This window comes from Podarcis erhardii, assembly GCF_964252035.2.
Source record: "Podarcis erhardii genome assembly, chromosome: 11".
In the NCBI taxonomy this organism is placed as follows: domain Eukaryota; kingdom Metazoa; phylum Chordata; class Lepidosauria; order Squamata; family Lacertidae; genus Podarcis; species Podarcis erhardii.
In genome coordinates, this window is record NC_138501.1 from 47,689,243 (window position 1) to 47,709,045 (window position 19,803).

At 40.7% G+C, this 19,803-nt stretch overlaps 1 protein-coding gene across 3 annotated transcripts in view; it reads left to right on the plus strand.

Moving 5' to 3' along the window:
* Positions 1 to 19,803, plus strand: part of DYM (dymeclin) — a 166,811-nt gene that overhangs the window by 59,910 nt on the left and 87,098 nt on the right. For all 3 annotated transcript variants that reach the window (XM_081881455.1, XM_081881457.1, XM_081881456.1), the window contains exons 10-14: positions 7,778 to 7,960; positions 8,277 to 8,455; positions 9,498 to 9,623; positions 12,115 to 12,228; positions 12,787 to 12,881. In XM_081881455.1, coding sequence (XP_081737581.1) covers positions 7,778 to 7,960; positions 8,277 to 8,455; positions 9,498 to 9,623; positions 12,115 to 12,228; positions 12,787 to 12,881 — 697 coding nt within the window. The remainder of the gene's footprint in view (positions 1 to 7,777; positions 7,961 to 8,276; positions 8,456 to 9,497; positions 9,624 to 12,114; positions 12,229 to 12,786; positions 12,882 to 19,803) is intronic.

The window sequence follows — 19,803 nt, forward strand, 5'->3', positions numbered from 1 at the left end:
GTCATTGAAACTTCTTAGAGAATATATTTCCTTTTGTATTTTTATCTTTGGAGCTTTAATAGCAACCAAGCACATCTGTTTCTGGTTTCAGAACTTTTCCAGCTACTCCCCAGTATGATGACACATCACCTATTCACAAACAAACAAAAATTAGTAAAAGTTCCTGTGTCATTGCACAATAATACAGATAATATTGTAGTTAACAAAGCTGGACTTCACTATATTGGCCAGCTCCATTGAAGGCCAGCTACATTCCTATTAGATTAGTTGAGGGACCAGGAAACTCTCTGGGTGTTGCTGCAATGGGAATTTAAACTTGTGAACCAGAGTGAGATGGCAACATAACCTTTCTTTATGCTGCAAAAGAGGCCTTAGGGAAACTGATAAATTTCTTGGAAAAGTCAATGGATGAGCACTTCCCCTTATTGGCTCTCCCCTGTGGCTGAGTGTCTGAGAAGGTTGAGCAAGAGTCTCCCCAGATTACCCTGTAACATTATCACATTTGGTACCCTCCATTGATTTTTTGGCAATGAACAAACCATAAACTATGCAAGCTGTCGAGATACAGCACTGATATTTGTTTCAGCATTATGGGTTAAAATTTGAGGAAGGGTAGATCTGATGGTTGAAGCATCTTCGTATCTATTGCTTTTAATAAAATTATTATAGATTAATTTACAGAAAACTGAATAATACTTCCATTTCAAAAAATAAAATTCTGGAATTATTGTAAATGCTTAGTAGTGAGTTTATTTCTGTTTTCTGGTTTTTGTAAAGAATCTATTGTGTAGAATTCAAAATATGCAACAGGTAGATATAGGGAATTTATGCTAAGTGGGCAACTTAAAATTTAAATGGAATCCTCAGGGCTCGTTACTGAACCCACTGCTGTTCATTTTTTAAGCTTGGACATTTTCCCTCTCTTCCATCCCATTTGTTTATTGCAGGGGTATCCAACCCTTTCTTGATAGAGAAATCCCTATAACATGTTGTGATATCCTGCAGAATCTCAACCACCTATCTGCCCCCCAACACAAAATAAAAATAATTGCATACACGTACATGCATCCTGATAGAGACTCTTAAGTCTGCAAACCAATACACATGTGATCTGAAAGTGAGTCCTATTGCACACAGTAGGACTTACATTTGAGTAAACATGCTTAGCATTGTACTGTTTCCTATATTTCAGGCACCTTTGTTCATGGTATTTTATATACTACTTTTCAGGTTGACCTTACAAATGGTGTGCAAAATATTATCACATCAATAAGCATATTTGAAAAATACAATAAAATGGAAATTTTACTGTTTGTGTGAAGCAGCAACAACGATGACAATAAAATCAGTTCATGGGAAAAAAAGATGCATCTGTTTAATTTAGCATGGGCAAACAGACAATCATAATGACATCAGGTGAACAGTTCTTGAGAACAAGTTCTAAAGAGAGGACACATTTGCCGAAAAGACCATCTCTGTGCTGGCTTATCCATTTGATGGCTGGGATAAATCAAACTATGTGAATGGCTGATGCTTTGCATCAACATTGACTATCAATTCAGCAATAGCCCCTCAAGCAATGTCTTTTTTGTGTGTGGTGGTGGAGGTGGACCAGTGCAGGTATATTTAGTTCACCATAAAGTTCTTGATGGACAGTTCCCCATGCTTTCTCCCCATTCCACTGGCTTCACCAAATAGTTTTCTCTCTGTATTAGCTGGTGAATGCAAACAGATTTTGTGGCTGACAAAGAGGAGTAGATAAACCAGTCCCTGAGGGCTTAGAAAGCTTGAAACCCTGAGAAGTAACGGCCTCTGTTGATATTACGGATAAACCAATATATCTCAGTGTTGCCTCATGTTCAAGTCAGTGACCTACTCTTCTTCACACTTACCTAGAAGGGTTGTGATTTTCATTTCTCCCATCTCTGCTTAAATATCTATGAACATTCCAATCACCATGATCTGGTGCCTGTTTACAAATGATGGCCTAATTCCTTTCACCCTCTGTCTATATTCAGCAGGAGTGATGTAGTGGCTTTAGTATTGGGGTGGGGAGAGACGTAATTGATGATTCAGGCAGCAATGAAGCAACAAAGGCAGTAGCAGCAGTCACAACAGCAAGTATATACAGTGGTGCCCCGCAAGACGAACACCTCGCAAGATGGAAAACCCGCTAGATGAAAGGGTTTTCCGTTTTGGAGGCGCTTCGCAAAACAAATTTCCCTATGGGCTTGCTTTGCAAGACGAAAATGTCTTGCGAGTTCCTGCGGGTTTTTTTCCCTTCCCCCCCTTTTTCTAAGCCGCTTATCAGCTGATCCGCTAAGCCGCTAAGCCACTAAAAGCCTCTAAGCCGCTAATAGCGCTAATCCGCTAAGCCGTCAATGGGCTTGCTTCGCAAGACGAAAAAACCGCTAGACGAAGAGACTCGCGGAATGGATTAATTTCGTCTTGCGAGGCACCACTGTATATGAATTGCAAAATGACCACAATTACATGAATATAAAATATGGTATAACACAGTTTTGGTTGGGGGGTTGATTTTCCTTGGCATTGAAAATGACAGTGGACCTCAGTATTTGAAATACACCCCATATACCGTATTTTTCGCTCTATAGGACGCACCGGACCATAGGAAGGGGGAGAACAGGAAAAAAAAATTTTTTTTTCTTGTTCTCCCCCTCAAAAACAAGGTGTGTTCAAGGTGCGTTCAAGAGCAGGTCCCGAGCTTGTTGGGCTGGTGGTGGGGGGAAGCGCTGCTTTCCCCCACCGCCAGCCTCAAAGATCCCTGAAGCCTTTGGGGACATCCTTTGTAGCCTCCGCAGGCTACAAAGCACCCTGCAGAGGCTTTGTGCAGCCGTCCCGAAGCTAGAACAGCGAAACGGAGGGCTGCGCAGCGCCCCGTCTCACTGCCGGGTGTGGTCTCTCGCCGGGTTCCGCAGGCTTGCGGATAGCTTCTTGAAGCCTGGAGAGCAAGAGAGGTCGGTGTGCACTGACCCCTCTCGCTCTCCAGGCTTCAGCGAAAGCCTGCATTCGCTCCATAGGACGCACACACATTTCCCCTTCGTTTTTGGAGGGGGAAAAGTGCGTCCTATAGAGCGAAAAATACGGTACCTTGAATGCTGTTTTCTGCCTTTTGGGTGAAAAGGTTAATTCCAAGTAAAGCATTCATCAAGATAGACACAGAGTAGTTTTTAAATATGCTTGTTAGCTGGGAACGAGGTTAAAATAAAAGGCTAAATATGCTTCTCTTTGATGCTGAAAAAGCCAGGCTTGAGTCGGAATTGACACTGAGAGCATGTTATATAGACAGCTTGTCTTGCAGCAAATGGGTTTGAGTAAAGCAGTAACAGTTCAGCTAAACAGATTTCCCCCCCCTTTTTTTGTTATTCTCTCCCCCTCCCTCAAAATGGGTGTGGGTGCGTGATTTATGTAGAACTTAGCACCACCGAGGATGCTGATGACTGACTTTGAAAAACATTTCTTCTTCTCAAGGTTATTGGTCTAGAGAGGAAAAAAATTCTCAGAAGAGGCTTTTATTATGAGGCAACCAACTTAAAGAAATGCAGTTGGGTCAAATGTCATCCTAATAACAAAGATACCATTAAATATTGGGAGGATATGGGTGTTTAAATTTATGGAGCCTGAAATTATGTGTTAAAAGTGACTGGGCAAACAACCCATTTCGACAAATGTGATTACAGGGGCAAAAGCGACCGGCTGAGCTGAGGAGAGAAAACACGGAGCAGAGTTGGCTGGTTAGCAAATATGTCCCGTCAGTCAGGAAGCAGTCATGCCAAGGCTCAGAAGCTGGAGCCTTGGTCTAGCCTTGCTGGTGCCAGCGATGTACAGGGGTCGGTCACAAGACCTTGCTAGCTTAACTCACCCTGTCAGCTCTCTGCTCTGACTTGGGAAGCTGCTTGATGGAGGATGCTAAATTCAGGTAGCTTGGCAGCGATATTGGTTAATCCGTTATTTTGCATGCTGTTAACTAAAAATGACAATTTTACAATTGTCACATGCACATAAGGAATGAAGGTTGAGGATTATAATTTTTTGCTATGAAGTACTGTACATGAAAATATTTCTGGTGAAAGGTATGCTATTTTATTCACTGGGGAAACCAAGTGGTGTGTTGCATTTGTTTTTTAAAAAGTGACTGAATTGCAAAAAGTACATAAAGATTATATATAAGAGTGAAAGGGAAGTTGGATGCATGAGCACAGGGAACCAGATGTCAACATGGTTTGGGAGTTTTCCACCTTGTCTACAATTTCATCATTTCCGCAGGTGGGGACATCCCACAATACGTAAGGTGTCCCAAACTTTAAGACAGTAAGTCCACTCAAAACATTTGACACACAGGACTCAGCTCATGCCCACAATATGGTGGCTAATACCTCGAAAACAGCAAAGGGTAAAATATCAACGGTGGCTACAGAACCATTAAAAGAGGTATTGCAGTTAAAACAAATCTGCAAAGACCTAGTGGAAGAATGGCGTTTGGGGTTTCTGTCCCTTGAAGCCTTAACTGCATAGATCAAGTAAATAAGGGTATGTGGCTTTGGAAGCTCTGGATCTAGGGATTTGTCATAGTAAAAAGCTGCAGTGGTTAATTCAATCTCAGTGGAATCTGCAGTAAAGCAAGATTACCTGAGAAACTATGGTCAGCTGACTGTGAGAGTCTAGAATTGGTGGAAGGCAATGGCATAGTGAGTTCTCTGCTAGAATGGTGGACTGCACTTTTCCCAGACCTAGTGGTAGATCAAGCTGAGCCAGAATGGGCATATCACAGTGTTGGCCCTAAACCTAAGACAACTGCATTCCCCAAGATGACATAATCTCATTTTAAAAGTACAGGACAAATTAATGAAAGTTCTGTGAGATAAGGAGGATGTGGCACACAATGGGAAACCTGTAATGTTTTTGCAGAACCTAATTTAGGATACTTTTCTTAGATGGAAGGCAGAGAAATTTGAACAGTCCAATGTACGTAATTTCATTTCAGATAGTAGTGGTAGATGGCATGGCACATACAGCTGTGAGACACATTGTAAAAATCAGGACCATATATTTAAAAATCCTGCAAATTTTACTCAGTATATTGTTGTAATTTTAAATTAATATTATTAATAATTAAATATGCATATGGCCCTTCATCTGAAGATCCCAGGGCGGTTCACAACAGAAAAATATAAAATGAGAATGAAAACAAAAACCCTCCAGAAAGTATTTATTCCATCCCAATTAAGAAGACTATTAGTATGCAAGTGTTCACATTACCCAAAACTCTTCCCCCAACATTACATTCTTTGAAAAAAAACGGACCTAGTTCTTAAAAGTGCTAAAGGGGGGGACACACCCTCCATTCCTGCTTCATTGCAGCATTCTTCTGTGTAACCCAAGATCTTAACCCTAATTATGGCTGCAATCCCGTGCACACTTTTCTGAGACAAAGCCTTGTTTTAATAGCCAACAATTCCACTTCTTATATAGGCATAGAATTGGTCTTAAAGTCTAAGAGTGTCCTAACTTCGTATTTTTCGCTCTATAAGATGCACCACACCATAAGACGCACCTAGTTTTTGGAGGAGGAAAACAAGAAAAAAAATATTCTGAATCTCAGAAGCCAGAACAACAAGAGGGATCGCTGCACAGCGAAAGCAGTGACCCCTCTTGCTGTTCTGGCTTCTGGGATAGCTGCGCAGCCTGCATTTGCTCCATAAGATGAACACACATTTCCCCTTACTTTTTAGGAGGGAAATAGTGAGTCTTATAGAGCAAAAAATACGGTAGTTTAGAAACACTGAAATCATCTATAATCTTAGAATGGTACCTGAGGGGATGCTGAGCCTCGTTGCTATGGCTCTTCAATGTCCCTCCCCTTCCACCAAAATTTGTTTGGGCCCCCTTGCCATTATTGTACTAGTCTTGGATTTAGCATGGTAGAACCAAAACGTTCTGTGTTATTTCGTTGCATTTATGTCAACCTTAAATAACCTTTATATTTGTATCTGCTGTGCCTGAAAACTTGTCATGTTTTAATACGTCAAAGCTAAGCCAATCTACGGTAGTTTTGAATACTTGGATGCTTTATTTTGTTTTGCCAGACTTTATGTCGCCTAGAAACGATCCTTTCATAATTAGTTTTCAGTAGTCTTTTCTTCTGTGTAGCATACTAGTGTTGGATAATTATCTTAGTCAAATGCCATTCACTGTGTTAAGCTTGCATTCTAAATTACACACAGCCTGTAAAATATTGGTGAGAAATTCGTGCATTTTCTTATATAGTGTGTGATATCGCTGTCAGTCTTCAGAGTCTATTATCTAATTGTCTACTGGAGCAACATGTTTTCTTATGCCAAAATATTTAAGAATAATGATTCACATTCCACCAAGCATTGAAATTACAAGCTACTTTTTAATTGACCTATCCAGTGCCCTGTTAGTTTCCATGCTTACCAAGCCCATATGTCTGAGCTCTAGGGACTTTGGAATTTAACTGACAAATTGGGTTAATTCAGGGAGAGTTTGTGTGCCTATGAAGTGTGTTTTTTAGTCTCTGTGATTTGGCAAAACTAGTCAGTGGAAAGATAAGAAACCAAAGGGGTCGTTGGAGTATTTATATAGTGAGGTGGTATTATATTGTTCCCCTCTTTTTGTTGATCGGTTCTCATCCAGCTTGTATAAGAGTAAAAAATTAAATCAGTGTGTGTGTGCGCGTGCGTGTGTGCGTGCGTGCATACATGCATGCATGTATCATCAATGTGCTAGGTCCAGTTGTGGCCAACTCTGGGATTGCGGCGCACATCTCACTTTATTGGCCGAGGGAGCCGGTGTACAGCTTCCAGGTCATGTGGCCAGCATGACTAAGCCGCTTCTGGCGAACCAGAGCAGTGCTCGGAAACACCGTTTACCTTCCTGCCGGAGCGGTACCTATTTATCTACTTGCTTTCGAACTGCTAGGTTGGCAGGAGCAGGGACTGAGCAACGGGAGCTCATCCCGTCACAGGGATTCGAACTGCCGACCTTCTGATCAGCAAGTCCTAGGCTCTGTGGTTTAACCCACAGCGCCACCCGCGTCCCTTATTTTACTCAAGTAGACCTGTTGAAATCAGTGAACTTCACTTACTTATGTTCATTAATTGGCCATTTTCATTAATTTCAGTGAGTCAAAATTAGTTGAATACTACCCAGTACGAGGTTGCTTCCATTGTATGTGCTCAGACTTAGTTATTGACTTAGTTACATGAAGGAGTTGAGCCAAAGGCTTCACTGGAAAGGTTAGTTTTGCATGTATTCTGCAGCTTAGTAAAGAAAAAGGCTTTCACAATAGTGCCATACTTATTTATTGCACTGATACAGATAAAAACAACCTTCCTTCTTTGGCTTTGTAAATTATTATTTTTTGTGCACAGCAGATGCAGGATAATTTAATTTTGTTGCACCTACTTCTTGTCTTTGTGTTGGGTAGCCACATTGGCATAAATTCATAGTTGGGCAGTTTTATGCTGGCACAGCTTCCCAATTTGGGGCACAAGCTCATCACAGTGTCTAGCTGAATCTAGGGAGTGGCATCGCAGCATAGTACCATCAGATTGCATGTGGATATAATTTGCGTGACTCCTTTTAAAAGTTCTAACCTATTGGAGTGAGCTGCAGATAGGACTGCATATCAAGTCTAGACCTCTAAAATGTCTTAATTTGAATCAGAGTTCAATATACAGTTCATACAGGCTAGCTGCAAAACCTAAATCAGATATCCTTGTCTTCCATTTAGCTGGCCTGTGGACAGTGTTCACATTGGGAGGCGTGGGCAGCAAGCGTGCTCCTCAGCAGGAGGAGTCTTCACCTCTAGCTAATCAAAGTCTTCTGTTGCTACTTGTGCTAGCAAATCTGACTGATGCACCAGATACACCAAACCCTTACAGACAAGCTATTATGTCCTTCAAGAACACCCAAGGTATGTACCTTTTTAAAAACCTATCCATCTGTCAAGAATCAAAGAGAGAGTTGAACTTGGGAACCTTGCAGTAGAATCTTAGTTTGATTATGGGCTTGTTGGCATTAAGAGGATCCAAAGTAGGTCATTACAGCTGCACTATCACTCTTTTTTTAGAATTAGGGTCCTCAAATGCATGTCTGGGCTAAAGGTGGGTCCATTGTCTGAAAAGTTTGAATACTGTTGAACTAACCCTTGAAGACTCACCTCACTATGGGGAAATCACCAAATCAGTAAGATGAATACCTTTCAAACTGTTTGTTTTCCCCCCCTCCAGATAGCACTGCTCTTCCTTCACCAAATCCTCACACTTTCCAGATTAATTTTAACAGTTTATACACCACTTTGTGTGAGCAGCAAAACTCTGATCAAGCAACCCTTCTTTTGTACATCCTTCTGCATCAGAACAGCAATGTTCGAACATATATGTTGGCTCGAACAGATATGGAAAATCTGGTAAGTAATTTACTTATTCCACTGCTTTGCCGATCTAATACAGTGGTACCTCTGGTTGAGAATGGGATCCGTTCCAGAGGCCCATTCGCAACATGAAAAGAATGCAACCCGCAGCGGCGTGTCTGCGCACGTGCGGGTTGTGATTCACCACATCTGCGCATGCACGTGACATCATTTTGCGCTTCTGCGCATGCGCGAGCGGCGAAACCCGGAAGTAACCCTTTCCGGTACTTCTGGGTCGCCACGGGATGCAACCTGAAAGAATGTAACATGAAGCAGACGTAACGTGAGTTATGACTGTATTCAGCAGAGGATCTTGCTTGTGAAAAGTTTGTTCATGTACACCATCACAGATATTCCCACTCTTGGGGGAGGAAAGTGTATTTAAATTGTATGCAGAATGCATTTACTTGGCTATGGATGAACCAAGCCCTGGTATCCACTTTACCCTACTTCAGCGATTATAACACCATAGCATCCCTCAATCTTCAAAAACCCATGTGTTTGCTCGTTCCTGCAGTTTAGCCATTCATTGCTGTGAAAGAGATTGAAATAATTTGCTGGATGGGGAGAACCCTGCAGGATGTTTTTTCTTAAATGGAAGCAGCAAAACTGTCTTAAACCCATGTTGGATACTATTAATGATAAAATATCACACTCAGTCCACTTTACCTGCCAGAATGATGGAATTAGATGTATATTATTATTAGCTCTGTCAGCTCTAGAAATTTAGAATGTGATGATCCATCATAAAAGCATTGCCAAGAGTCTTGTTTATTAGGAATTGAATTTTATGTTTCCTCATAGGAGTTTATTTAACTCTCCCCCACCCCACCCCCGACTGCTTTAAAAACACATACAAACGAAAGGGAGTTAAGAATTTTTGGTTAGTTGTGTGTGTTTTCATCTTCTTTTTCTGAAGCTATTAAATTACTAACAAAATGGTTATGTAAAATCAGAGGGATCTAAAACTGTATGTATATGTTTGTTTTGGGAACTTTTGAATACTAAACTTCTTCATCCCTATTTTTCTCTCTTCAAGGTTTTGCCAATTCTTGAGATCCTTTATCATGTCGAAGAAAGGAACTCTCACCATGTTTACATGGCTCTGATAATTTTGTTAATCCTTACTGAAGATGATGGCTTCAATCGATCCATTCATGAAGTGGTAAGTTTATGAGCTATAAGAAATCAATTTAAAATATAAATGTGCTTCTGTATAATGATGAATTTGGGTTTTTTGTTGCCAAGTTCACTCTGATGGTGGTTGTCATGTCAGCATAGCTGATTTTTATGCATTCAATTTGTTCCTAAGCATTTGAGATTCTCTAGTCTTTTCCCATATGTCTTAAGCCTTTTATACTGAGGCTAATCAAGAAACACTTATTGCACCTTGAGTTAGGTCCATTTTGGATGACAAATTTGAGAAATATAACATAACTGATTTACTTTACACAGTATATAGAGTCCAGTGAGTTTTTGGCTAAGCCTGCATTTTAACTGCAATTGTGATGCAGTTCATGAATAGATTTCAAAATATTAGGCTGGGTTCAGACTGTTATTTCCACTGAAATTACTGTAAAAGGTTTGTCATGACTATCTTAAGTTTTTTTTTATTTCAGAGGGACCTTAGGTTGGATCCATCCAACTATTTATAAACCACTTCTTTAAACCAAATGATGGAGGCGCTCTGACCTGATCATTGAGTTTTGTTTGTCTGTTGACACTCTTCCACCCCACACTCTCCAGTTTATATGCTTATTTTGAATATTGGAGCAAACTTATCTATAATGAGAAAAATTAGAAAATTGGCAGTCTGTAGATGAAATAAAGCATAATAGCTAGGATTCGTGGAACTCAGTTCCTAGAAGAAACTTGTGGTAGACCAAAGGAACATTCCCCTTCTCCCCCTTTAAACATCTTAATTCTCCCCACTCCCGACTATATTGCAAACTGTTTCTGAAATATCCCTCAGCTTTGAAAGTCTTTTCATTCAGCATGGGGTGGGGATATACTTTTCTAAACATATTTTTTAAAAAATATAAATTGAAAATATATGCAACAGAAATATTTTGTAGCCATTTTCAAGAGGGCTTCTAAAAAACTATGCTAGTTTATTTTAGCAACTTTGAAACTTTGGAATACACAACTTTTGTCCTATGCTTAAAGATCAAGAAGATAAAAATAATAAAGACATTTTGCATCATAATGGGCCTCCCATCCTGTCCTTCGTTGCACATCTTCCTTTTATAGCCGCATTGCCTTTGCCAATCTCTGTATGTATTTTCCTTTTGTGGTGTTACACCCACAATTATTTATTGATATTTAAGATTAATTTTAGTAAGTGCCATTTTATAAATTGCTGATTATATAGACACTTTCCTGGGTTCCCCCAAAGAAGCCGCAAAAGCTTTCCTGTCTGGTTAAAAGATTTTTGTTTGAAAAGAAAATGTGGTTTTGGCTTCCTTGGAAAGAAGATCAAAAATAAGAGATCTTTCTGCCATTGGCTTCAGACAAGCAGCTACCTATGCCTGTATTGAGTCCAGTTTTATTAATAATGAAAACCACAACTGTTAAGTAAACCTAATATGACATCCACAAGGGCAACCAAGACCTCAGTGAGCTTGTCTTTGTGCACTTCTGATCCTGAATGCACATCTCTCTATATATTGGCAGCCAGTGCAGTTCTTTCAAAATTAGTGTTATATGCTGATAGTAGGAGCTGCTGATAGGAACTGAGCTGCTATATTCTGAACTAGCTGCAGCTTTCGAGTCACCTTCAAGGGCATAGAGCAGGGGTCAGCAACCTTTTTCAGCCATGGGCCTGTCCACCATCCCTCAGACCATTTGGTGGGCTGGACTATATATATATATTAAAATGAACGAATTCCTATGCCCCACAAATAACCCAGAGATACATTTTAAATAAAAGGACATATACTACTCATGTAAAAACATGCTGATCCCCAGACCGTCTGTGGGCCGGATTGAGAAGGCGATTGGGCTGCAACCAGCCCACGGGCCTTAGGTTGCCTACCCCTGGCATAGAGCATGTTACCCTAATCCAACCTCAAGGCTACCAGCACATGGGTCAGAGTGGCAAGACTCTCTCTCTCCAGAAATAATCATAGCTGGTGAACCAGACATAGCTGGTAGTGATGTGACCACATGGTGTGACATGATTAGATTCACTCGTAGACAATATTTGTCTCAGGTCTGAACATATTTCTCTATATAAAGTCTGAGCTGCTGAAAAGATTGATTTTATTTCATCATTCATTCATTCATTCAGTTTATTTATACAGCTCAAAGCAGTTGTAAAACTAGACAAAAACAACTTTGGAGTCCAACCTATATCCTTTGGTTGCATCCACTTTAAAATTGCCATGCATCAAACATGAAGATTTCTAGTCTTTTCTTTTGGATGGAGGGAACCATAGTGCAGAGAACAGCACTATTATATTTGTTTGTTTGTTTATTTGTTTGCATTCCACCTTTTTCCCAGACCAAGACTTAAGCTGTCTTACACAAATTAAAATAACATAGATAAAATTTAACTGTAATAAAATAAAAATTATATAAAAACAAATATATTAAATTACTGATAATAACAGGCAGTGGAAGACAATCAAATATGCTCTTTCCTTTCTTTATTTCAGATATTGAAAAATATTACTTGGTACTCAGAACGTGTATTAACAGAAATTTCCCTGGGCAGTCTCCTGATACTAGTAGTAATAAGGACTATTCAGTACAACATGACACGAACAAGGGTAAGAACTGTATTTTGGGCTGATTTCATGTAGAACGGACTTGATCAACTTTAATTGCTAATTCCTCTCCACGTTCCCAGACTGGCCCTTCCTAGCACTGGAGACACAGACTGGAGACAACACCAAACTTTGGTTTGGTGTTGTTATTTTAAAAGCCTTTAGGAATTCCCCCCTCTTTGTTCCCCACCTGCCATGTTTAGAAAAGGGAAGCTGCATTATTACAAACCTTTAAAAAAATAATATAAAATAAAAATTAAGGACTGAAGAAGAATAAAAGTTGTTCAGCTTTGTTTCTGACCAGGGTTAAATATATAGTCACACTCTAAAAATATGCAGTAACAATTCCTTAAAAGACCTAAGTATATTGAGCCACGATTGCACAAGTTGTTGCTAAGGCTTATCCCTAAAATCAGAGCACAAGTTGGGTTTGTCTTCATTGCAACTTTGCCTCCGGTAAACGGATGTTAGACTGGTGAGTGATTTCCTTTTGACAGGTCTTGCTGTATACAGAAAGGATAGTTTGATGTGTGTGTTTTTTCCCCTCCTCATCTCCAACAGGACAAATACCTTCATACAAATTGTTTGGCAGCTTTAGCCAATATGTCAGCACAGTTCCGCTCACTTCATCAGTATGCCGCTCAGAGGATCATCAGGTAAATACAAGCCTTTTACAAAATATTTAAACTAGCTTCAACCTAAATTCCGCAGGATAGATACTTGAATTTCCTATTGCTCAGATTTGAATATGAACCCAGGTAAATTCTGTTCAGCTTCATGAAGTCTAGGTTAAATCTTAAACTGCAATACAGTGTGCTCCATTTATACTTGATCTGCTTGCTAATGACGTCTGCCTATGCCCGCCAAAAATGGTTAACTACATGGAATAGGTGGCCAAAAGGCTGCTCCATAAGGGTGAATGGGGCTCTACCCCACCAGTCACAGGGCTTATCCAAATTTACCTTTTCCCCTGCACTTTCTCTGCTTTCCTGATCTGTGTATGAATGGTTTTTCCCTTGCCGCTTTTGCTAGGAAAACCTGAACTTTACCGCTGAATTGGAGCAAATGGCAATTCGAGTTTTTTCAGTTTGCTTTGATTCAAGCAATAAAGAACGGGTTTTCACAGGGAAAGCAGCAGATCTGGGGCATGCTTGGACACCTAGAAAGCCCAGACCTGTGCCTAGAAATGTGCAGCAAAGGTAAGTGTGGAAGAGCCCTGGTTGTCTTCTTAGTTGCATGCTGTCCAGTGGGGGGCCATATCTGTCATCTTCCTCCTCCATCTCTGTGTTGTTCTTGTAGACCACAGCAGGGAGGAGATTGGGGACAGACGGACTAGAATTAGTTTTCTGTGGCTCCCATTAGCTCAGGCTCCACCTCCTCTTGGCCTCCTTTCTGCCCTACCACTCCCAATGGGCAGCCGCTGCCACTGGCAAACACTAATATTGCCTGTTACTGCTGACACACTAGGGAAAGTGCTGTGTAATCTGTTTAGTGAATGGCATGGGACAAATAAATATACTGGTATGTTAGACCAGTATGATGATTATATATTTTTGTGAAGTCATGGTCCCTCAATAGCAGAGGTCACTATGTAATATAAACAGCCTCTCCTGTATCTTGTACTTCTTTCCATTTTTGATGGCACAGCAGAACTTCTGCTTGAATCTGAGCTCTGTTGTCCCAAAATCTTCCAAATCAACAACTTCCCTGCTAGTCATTTTGCCCTCATTGTACTTTCTGGGGCTTTCCTTGGGACCAGTTGTGACCCATTAAATACATCTGTTTTCCGGAATTCCTTCAAGGACGTTTGTTACATTACGAGCTGATCCCTTAGATTCTGTTGTTTTTCCTGTGCTTAGTTTTGCTTGGTTTTAAGTGTGACTTGGGTATTATAATATTTTATTTTTCTCTTGGGAAGGTTTTTACTCTGAAAGGTGAGGACTAAATATTTAAATAAATAAGGCTGCAATGCACACACACCCTAATCTGTCACGTTTGGAGCAGTGGGAACCTCAAACAGTTCTGCCGGCATCACTCCTTTGGTGTAGACCTCTCCATTCCGCCTGCAGGATTCCCACCAGCAGTAGCTTACATAAAGCAGATGGGGGAGAGGATGAGCTAGCCTGAGATCTACTGGTCCCTCTGCATCAGACCCACTTCTGGCCCAACAGCTATGCCAAATTTCTGGGCTTCCCCACCTTCTACTCTGCCCTGTGTGTGTAGTTATGGGTGTGGTGGTGACCCAACTGCTGTCCAGTTGGTTTTCAGATTGTTCTGCACCATAGTTGTCCTCAAGCTTTCCAGACCTGGGATCCATCTTCAAACTTAACCTGCATATTGAGGCACCTATTTTAATTTGTTGTTGTTGTTGTTGTTGTTGTTCTTATATTAGTTTTTAGCTCCTCCTCTCCCCTTTTTATCCCTCTCTTAAAAATAAATAAATCCTGAAATAGAGATTGGGAGGAGAATGGTGCTGGCCTTGTGGTACAACAAGTACAGCCCACTCTACCTCCAAGCACAGTCTCTTGGTGGATCCTGTTTATTCTAGTTGGAGATTAGTGCTGTAATACAGTTATCATTCCATCTAAATAGATGTTTCTGACTTTCCAGATTGCTAGTTGTTTCTAGCACAAGGAACCCTTACATGTTAAATAAAATTTAATTCCAATTTAATTTTGAAAGCACTTCATTTTAAGAAAATTGAGGATGTGGTGACAAATACTATATTTATTTTCTAAAGCAGCCAATTCAAGAAAATGTAGCTTGGATTATTACCACAAGCATTGCCTTACTTTGGGAGTGGGCTAGGAAGAACTTTTGAGAGACAGTTACAGATAGGTAGCCGTGTTGGTCTGCCATAGTCAAAACAAAACAAATTCCTTCCAGTAGCACCTTAAAGACCAACTAAGTCAGTTCTTGGTATGAGCTTTCGTGTGCATGCACACTTCTTCAGATACTTCTTCAGATATTGAGAGACAGTAAATGTGGTGTATAAGTTTTCAGTAGACCTGGTCGTGGAACTGAGCAACAAGCATATTTGTATGACTATGATGAATTATTTTAGGTGAAGTAAAATCAGCAAGTGCAACTTTAATTTTATTGCTTTAGGAATTCTCAACTCAAAATCTACTTAGCTGTACAGCTGACAGAGCACAGACGGCCATAATTCAAGATTCACCAGATGCTCTAGTAATTCCTTCCTTAATGTGAGAAGTAATTCAACTTCTATGGAGGCTTTTTAAAATCCTCCTATGAGTACGGACTGCCAATAGTTTTAAATTATGAAGACTATTGTGGATTAAAGGTTGAACTGAGACTTGTCATTTATAGCTCAACCAGGGCCTCAGTAAAATAGAACTTTATGCCACAGAGTAATTGACACATTCTGCAGTCATTAATGTTGACAGATTTGTGTAAATGATTTCCTCACGCTCAGCTGCTAGCAGTGAAATTAGATGTAACAGATTGCTTGGATGGACACTGCCACTGAATTTAATCATTATCAGAATCATCCTTGATTATGTAAGAGCAAATAGAGTCCCAAACTATAATGCTATTTATAACATGTAGATTACATTTCATTTTTCAATATTTAAAGAATGTGCTGATGCAGAAAGGCAGATGATTCTATAAAAGCATTATTACCTTGCTAATTACCTTAGTATAGGCAATCATGTTCATAAGATGGCAAAACAAATAGTTTAGGACTTGGAGGTAAACTAGCTGTTCTGGTAGGTTATTTGCTTGTTTGTTTATAAGGTTTCTTATCCACCCTTCACCATAAGATCCCAGGGTGGATTACAACAATATACAACAATATGCATTTAGCAAAAGAGGCAACTCCCACAAAACAAAATAACTATCAAATTCTGGGGTAAAGAGGTATGTCCGCAACATATAGCAAAAGCTGTGCAATGAAGATGCTCAATGCACCTTTCTGGATACATAGGATATTTTGAGAGCCCATGTGTAGAAAAGTGACACATGCACACTATTGATCTTGGATCCTATTCAATGACTTAATCCAAGAATTTCCAGCTTCAGTTTTACTAGCTGAACCAGGCAGGTGCCTATATTATTTAAAAAGAGAAGAGTTATCACAGGAGCACCATATCTTAAATTTGAACCTAGGTGTAGAATGTAAATCTTGACAGTACGTTTAGGAAACAGAGATCTATCCCACTAGAAATTGAGTTCTATGCCCACGGGACACTGGGGCACATTTTTTCCAGTTCTATAAAGGAGAGAATTAAGAGCTAACAGAACTTTAATTGAGGAACCTGCCTTGTTGGATAGGGGTTTGTCTCAGCTTCGCTTTGCGCCTTGGAGTGACATTGCACTAGGAAGTGGAGAGTCACTTTGGTTCATTTTTCAAAGCCTCTGACATGTTGACCACAGTGAGAAAATCAACAAATGCCTATAACATTTAAGCAAAATTGGATGAAATTTGCAGGCACAGTAGCACCTTCTGAGGTGGTGAAGCCAGCCAAACCTCTGGCAAATAGGTACAGTGGCAAATAGGTACAGGCAAATAGGTACAGTGAAGGAGTTATGGATAAACAAATATTTTTATCTTCTGCTCAGTTTGCCCCAAAGTTACAGAAAGTGCAAATGTGATTACGACAGAGCTGAGTGTTTTGTTAGTGGGCAAGGCTCTGTTCCTGTGCCCTTTCTTTGTTGTGTGTGTTGTATGGCTCTGTGTTCTTTATTGTGTGACTGAACAGTGCAGTCCTATTCATAATTATCAGAAAGCCTACTGAGTTTAAAGGGGTTTTCTCTCAGGTAAGTGGTTACCTTAAGCATACATATATACAGTTACCAAACATTACTGTAAAACTTGCCCTGCTGCAAAAGCTTTGAGGAATTATTTCAATTTTAATTAACACTATCGTTTCAATTCACTACCAGTGCTTCACCATAAGAGTGAATATTAAATATTTAAACAGTCTAAAACAAACCACAGTCACAAGATTAGGGTGCTTCCCCAAAAACATACATCTCAGGTGTTAAAGGCCAGGGTAAAGATTCGCATCTTCAGCGTATGACAAAAGCTGTACAATGAAGATGCCAGATTCATCTCTGTGGGGAAGGGAGTTCCACCACTTGGGAGCTGTCGCAGAGAATGCCCGCTCCCATGTTGCCACCCCTAGAAGGGGGTGGAATTACCAAGAGGTGCTGCTGAAATGAGCACAGCCGTTATGTGTGGGATAGCACCTATTCAAAGGGATGCAGAAATAATGCTTGGCGTCCTGAGAGGCATAAACGAAAGAAGCATATGCCAGTGGTATTAGCAGTAGCGTGATGACCTAGTTCAGCTGTAGTGAATCTTATAAGCTGATTAGCTACCCCGGTTCTGGGAGGTGTCACTGCAATTAGTGGAAAGTATTGTAACAAGATGAGGAGCCTATTCAGATTGAGGGCAGAAGTTTGTATTGGTGAATGATCACAGTGGAAGAAAAGGTCTGAAAAAACCAATCTACTTTAAAGGGATTCTGCATGAGTTCTTTTATATAATACCAACCACATCACTCTGCCTTTACATTTGTTACAGCATTAATGGTTCCCCTGTGAACTAAGTTCTGCTATTTAGCTGCATCGTCAAAATGACAATTGCTTCGTGTCCTGGCGTGTGGAACATATGGAGTTAAGGTTTTAGGCTAATAACTATAGTTTCCAGTATGGAAAAACTGTTGAACCCTGGTTAAGCCTGATCGAACCTTCTGGGGATTCAGAAACAGGCACCTGGTAGGATATTAATACACTCATTATCCATCTGGTGCAAGTATCCAAGTGTACTGAGTTCTATTAGATTGGTGCTTGTGAGCCAGGAGGGCAGGGGGTCACAGGTTAGACAGATTGCCTAGATGGGCGGCTTACCAGCGTTGGACTTGGATAGCTACAAAACCTTGTGGAATATTTTCTGGCAAATATCTAGACTCTGAGTTCCGCATCTGGCTTTGAAATATGACAGCAACTATGACTTTGGTCTGGACCAGTTGCCAGCGCTTACTTATGCTCTCTGAAATGTATTAATGCTTAACATGCCTGTAATTATTTTTTTTGTAATTTCCATGTGCCTCAACTTTTTTTTGTACACTTAATGGTCACCCTGGGAATGGGACTCAAAAAAGCAGGAGCAAGGAAATGCGTTGCCTACCCTAAGAGGAGCCTGCTGGAACAGGCAAAATGGCCCATTTAGCCCAGCATCCTGTTCTCACAGTGGCCAGCCAGATGCCTGTGGGAAACCAGCAAACAGAACATGAGCACAAGAGCATTTTCCCCTCCTCTGGTTTCTATCAGCTGGTATGTAGAGACATTTCTGCCTCCAGTTGTGGAGGCAGAGGGTAGCCATCATGGCTAGTAGCTATCAATAGCCCTCTCCTCTGTGAATTTGTCTAATCCTCTTATAAAACCATAGGGACATGGGTGGCGCTGTGGGTTAAACCACAGAGCATAGGACTTGCCGATCAGAAGGTCGGCGGTTCGAATCCCTGCGACGGGGTGAGCTCCCGTTGCTCGGTCCCTGCTCCTGCCAACCTAGCAGTTCGAAAGCACGTCAAAGTGCAAGTAGATAAATAGGTACCACTCCAGCGGGAAGGTAAACGGTGTTTCTGTGCACTGCTCTGGTTCGCCAGAAGCGGCTTAGTCATGCTGGCCACATGACCCGGAAGCTGTACGCCGGCTCCCTCGGCCAATAAAGCGAGATGAGCGCTGAAACCCCAGAGTCGGCCACGACTGGACCTAACAGTCAGGGGTCCCTTTACCTTATAAAACCATCCAAGTTGGTGGCCATCACTGCCTCCTATCACAGCGAGTTCCCTAGTTTGACTATGTGCTTCATGAAGAAGTACTTTCTTCCAACATTCAGCTTCAGTGGATGACCATGAGTTCTAGTATTATGAGAGAGGGAGAAAAACTTTTCTCTGTCCAGTTTCTCCATGCCATGCATAATTTTATAAACCTCTGTCATGTCTACTGTTACCTACCTTCTCCCCAAACTAAAAAGTCCCGAATGCTGCAACCTTTCTTCAAAAGGGAGTCACTCTGTCCCCTTGATCATTTTGCTTGCCCTTTTCTGAACTTTTTCCAACTCAGCAATACCCTTTTTGAGGTGAGGCAACCACAGTACTCCCAAAGTGGTCACACCATAGATTTGTATAATGGTATATTTTTGTCATTGCTCCTCGGACTACTTGGGTTTTATCTTCTAAATGCCGAAATATCATTTTTTCCATTTGCACTCACTTTGTCCTATTCTTGGTTCAGAGTTAAGGTCTCTACTCAAACACACTGAGTTAGTTTTTTCAGAGGTTTAAAGTGATACTGGAGAGCCGTTATTGTGGTTTGGTCCACTCTGAACAAGCTATATTCTCTACAGTGAGGTTGTCTCTCCTCCTCTTCCAGGTTTCTGTAGCTATGTAGAAACATTTGCTTTCTCAATGGTGCCATAAGGGAGAAAGCTACTCCTTTTACCAGTCTACAGAAATGAGTGCTTGTACACAGCCAGAAGATGTGTTGGGAAGAAGTGATGGAAAGTAGATGAGACCTTGAAATGCGGAATTGCCATATGAACAGTGG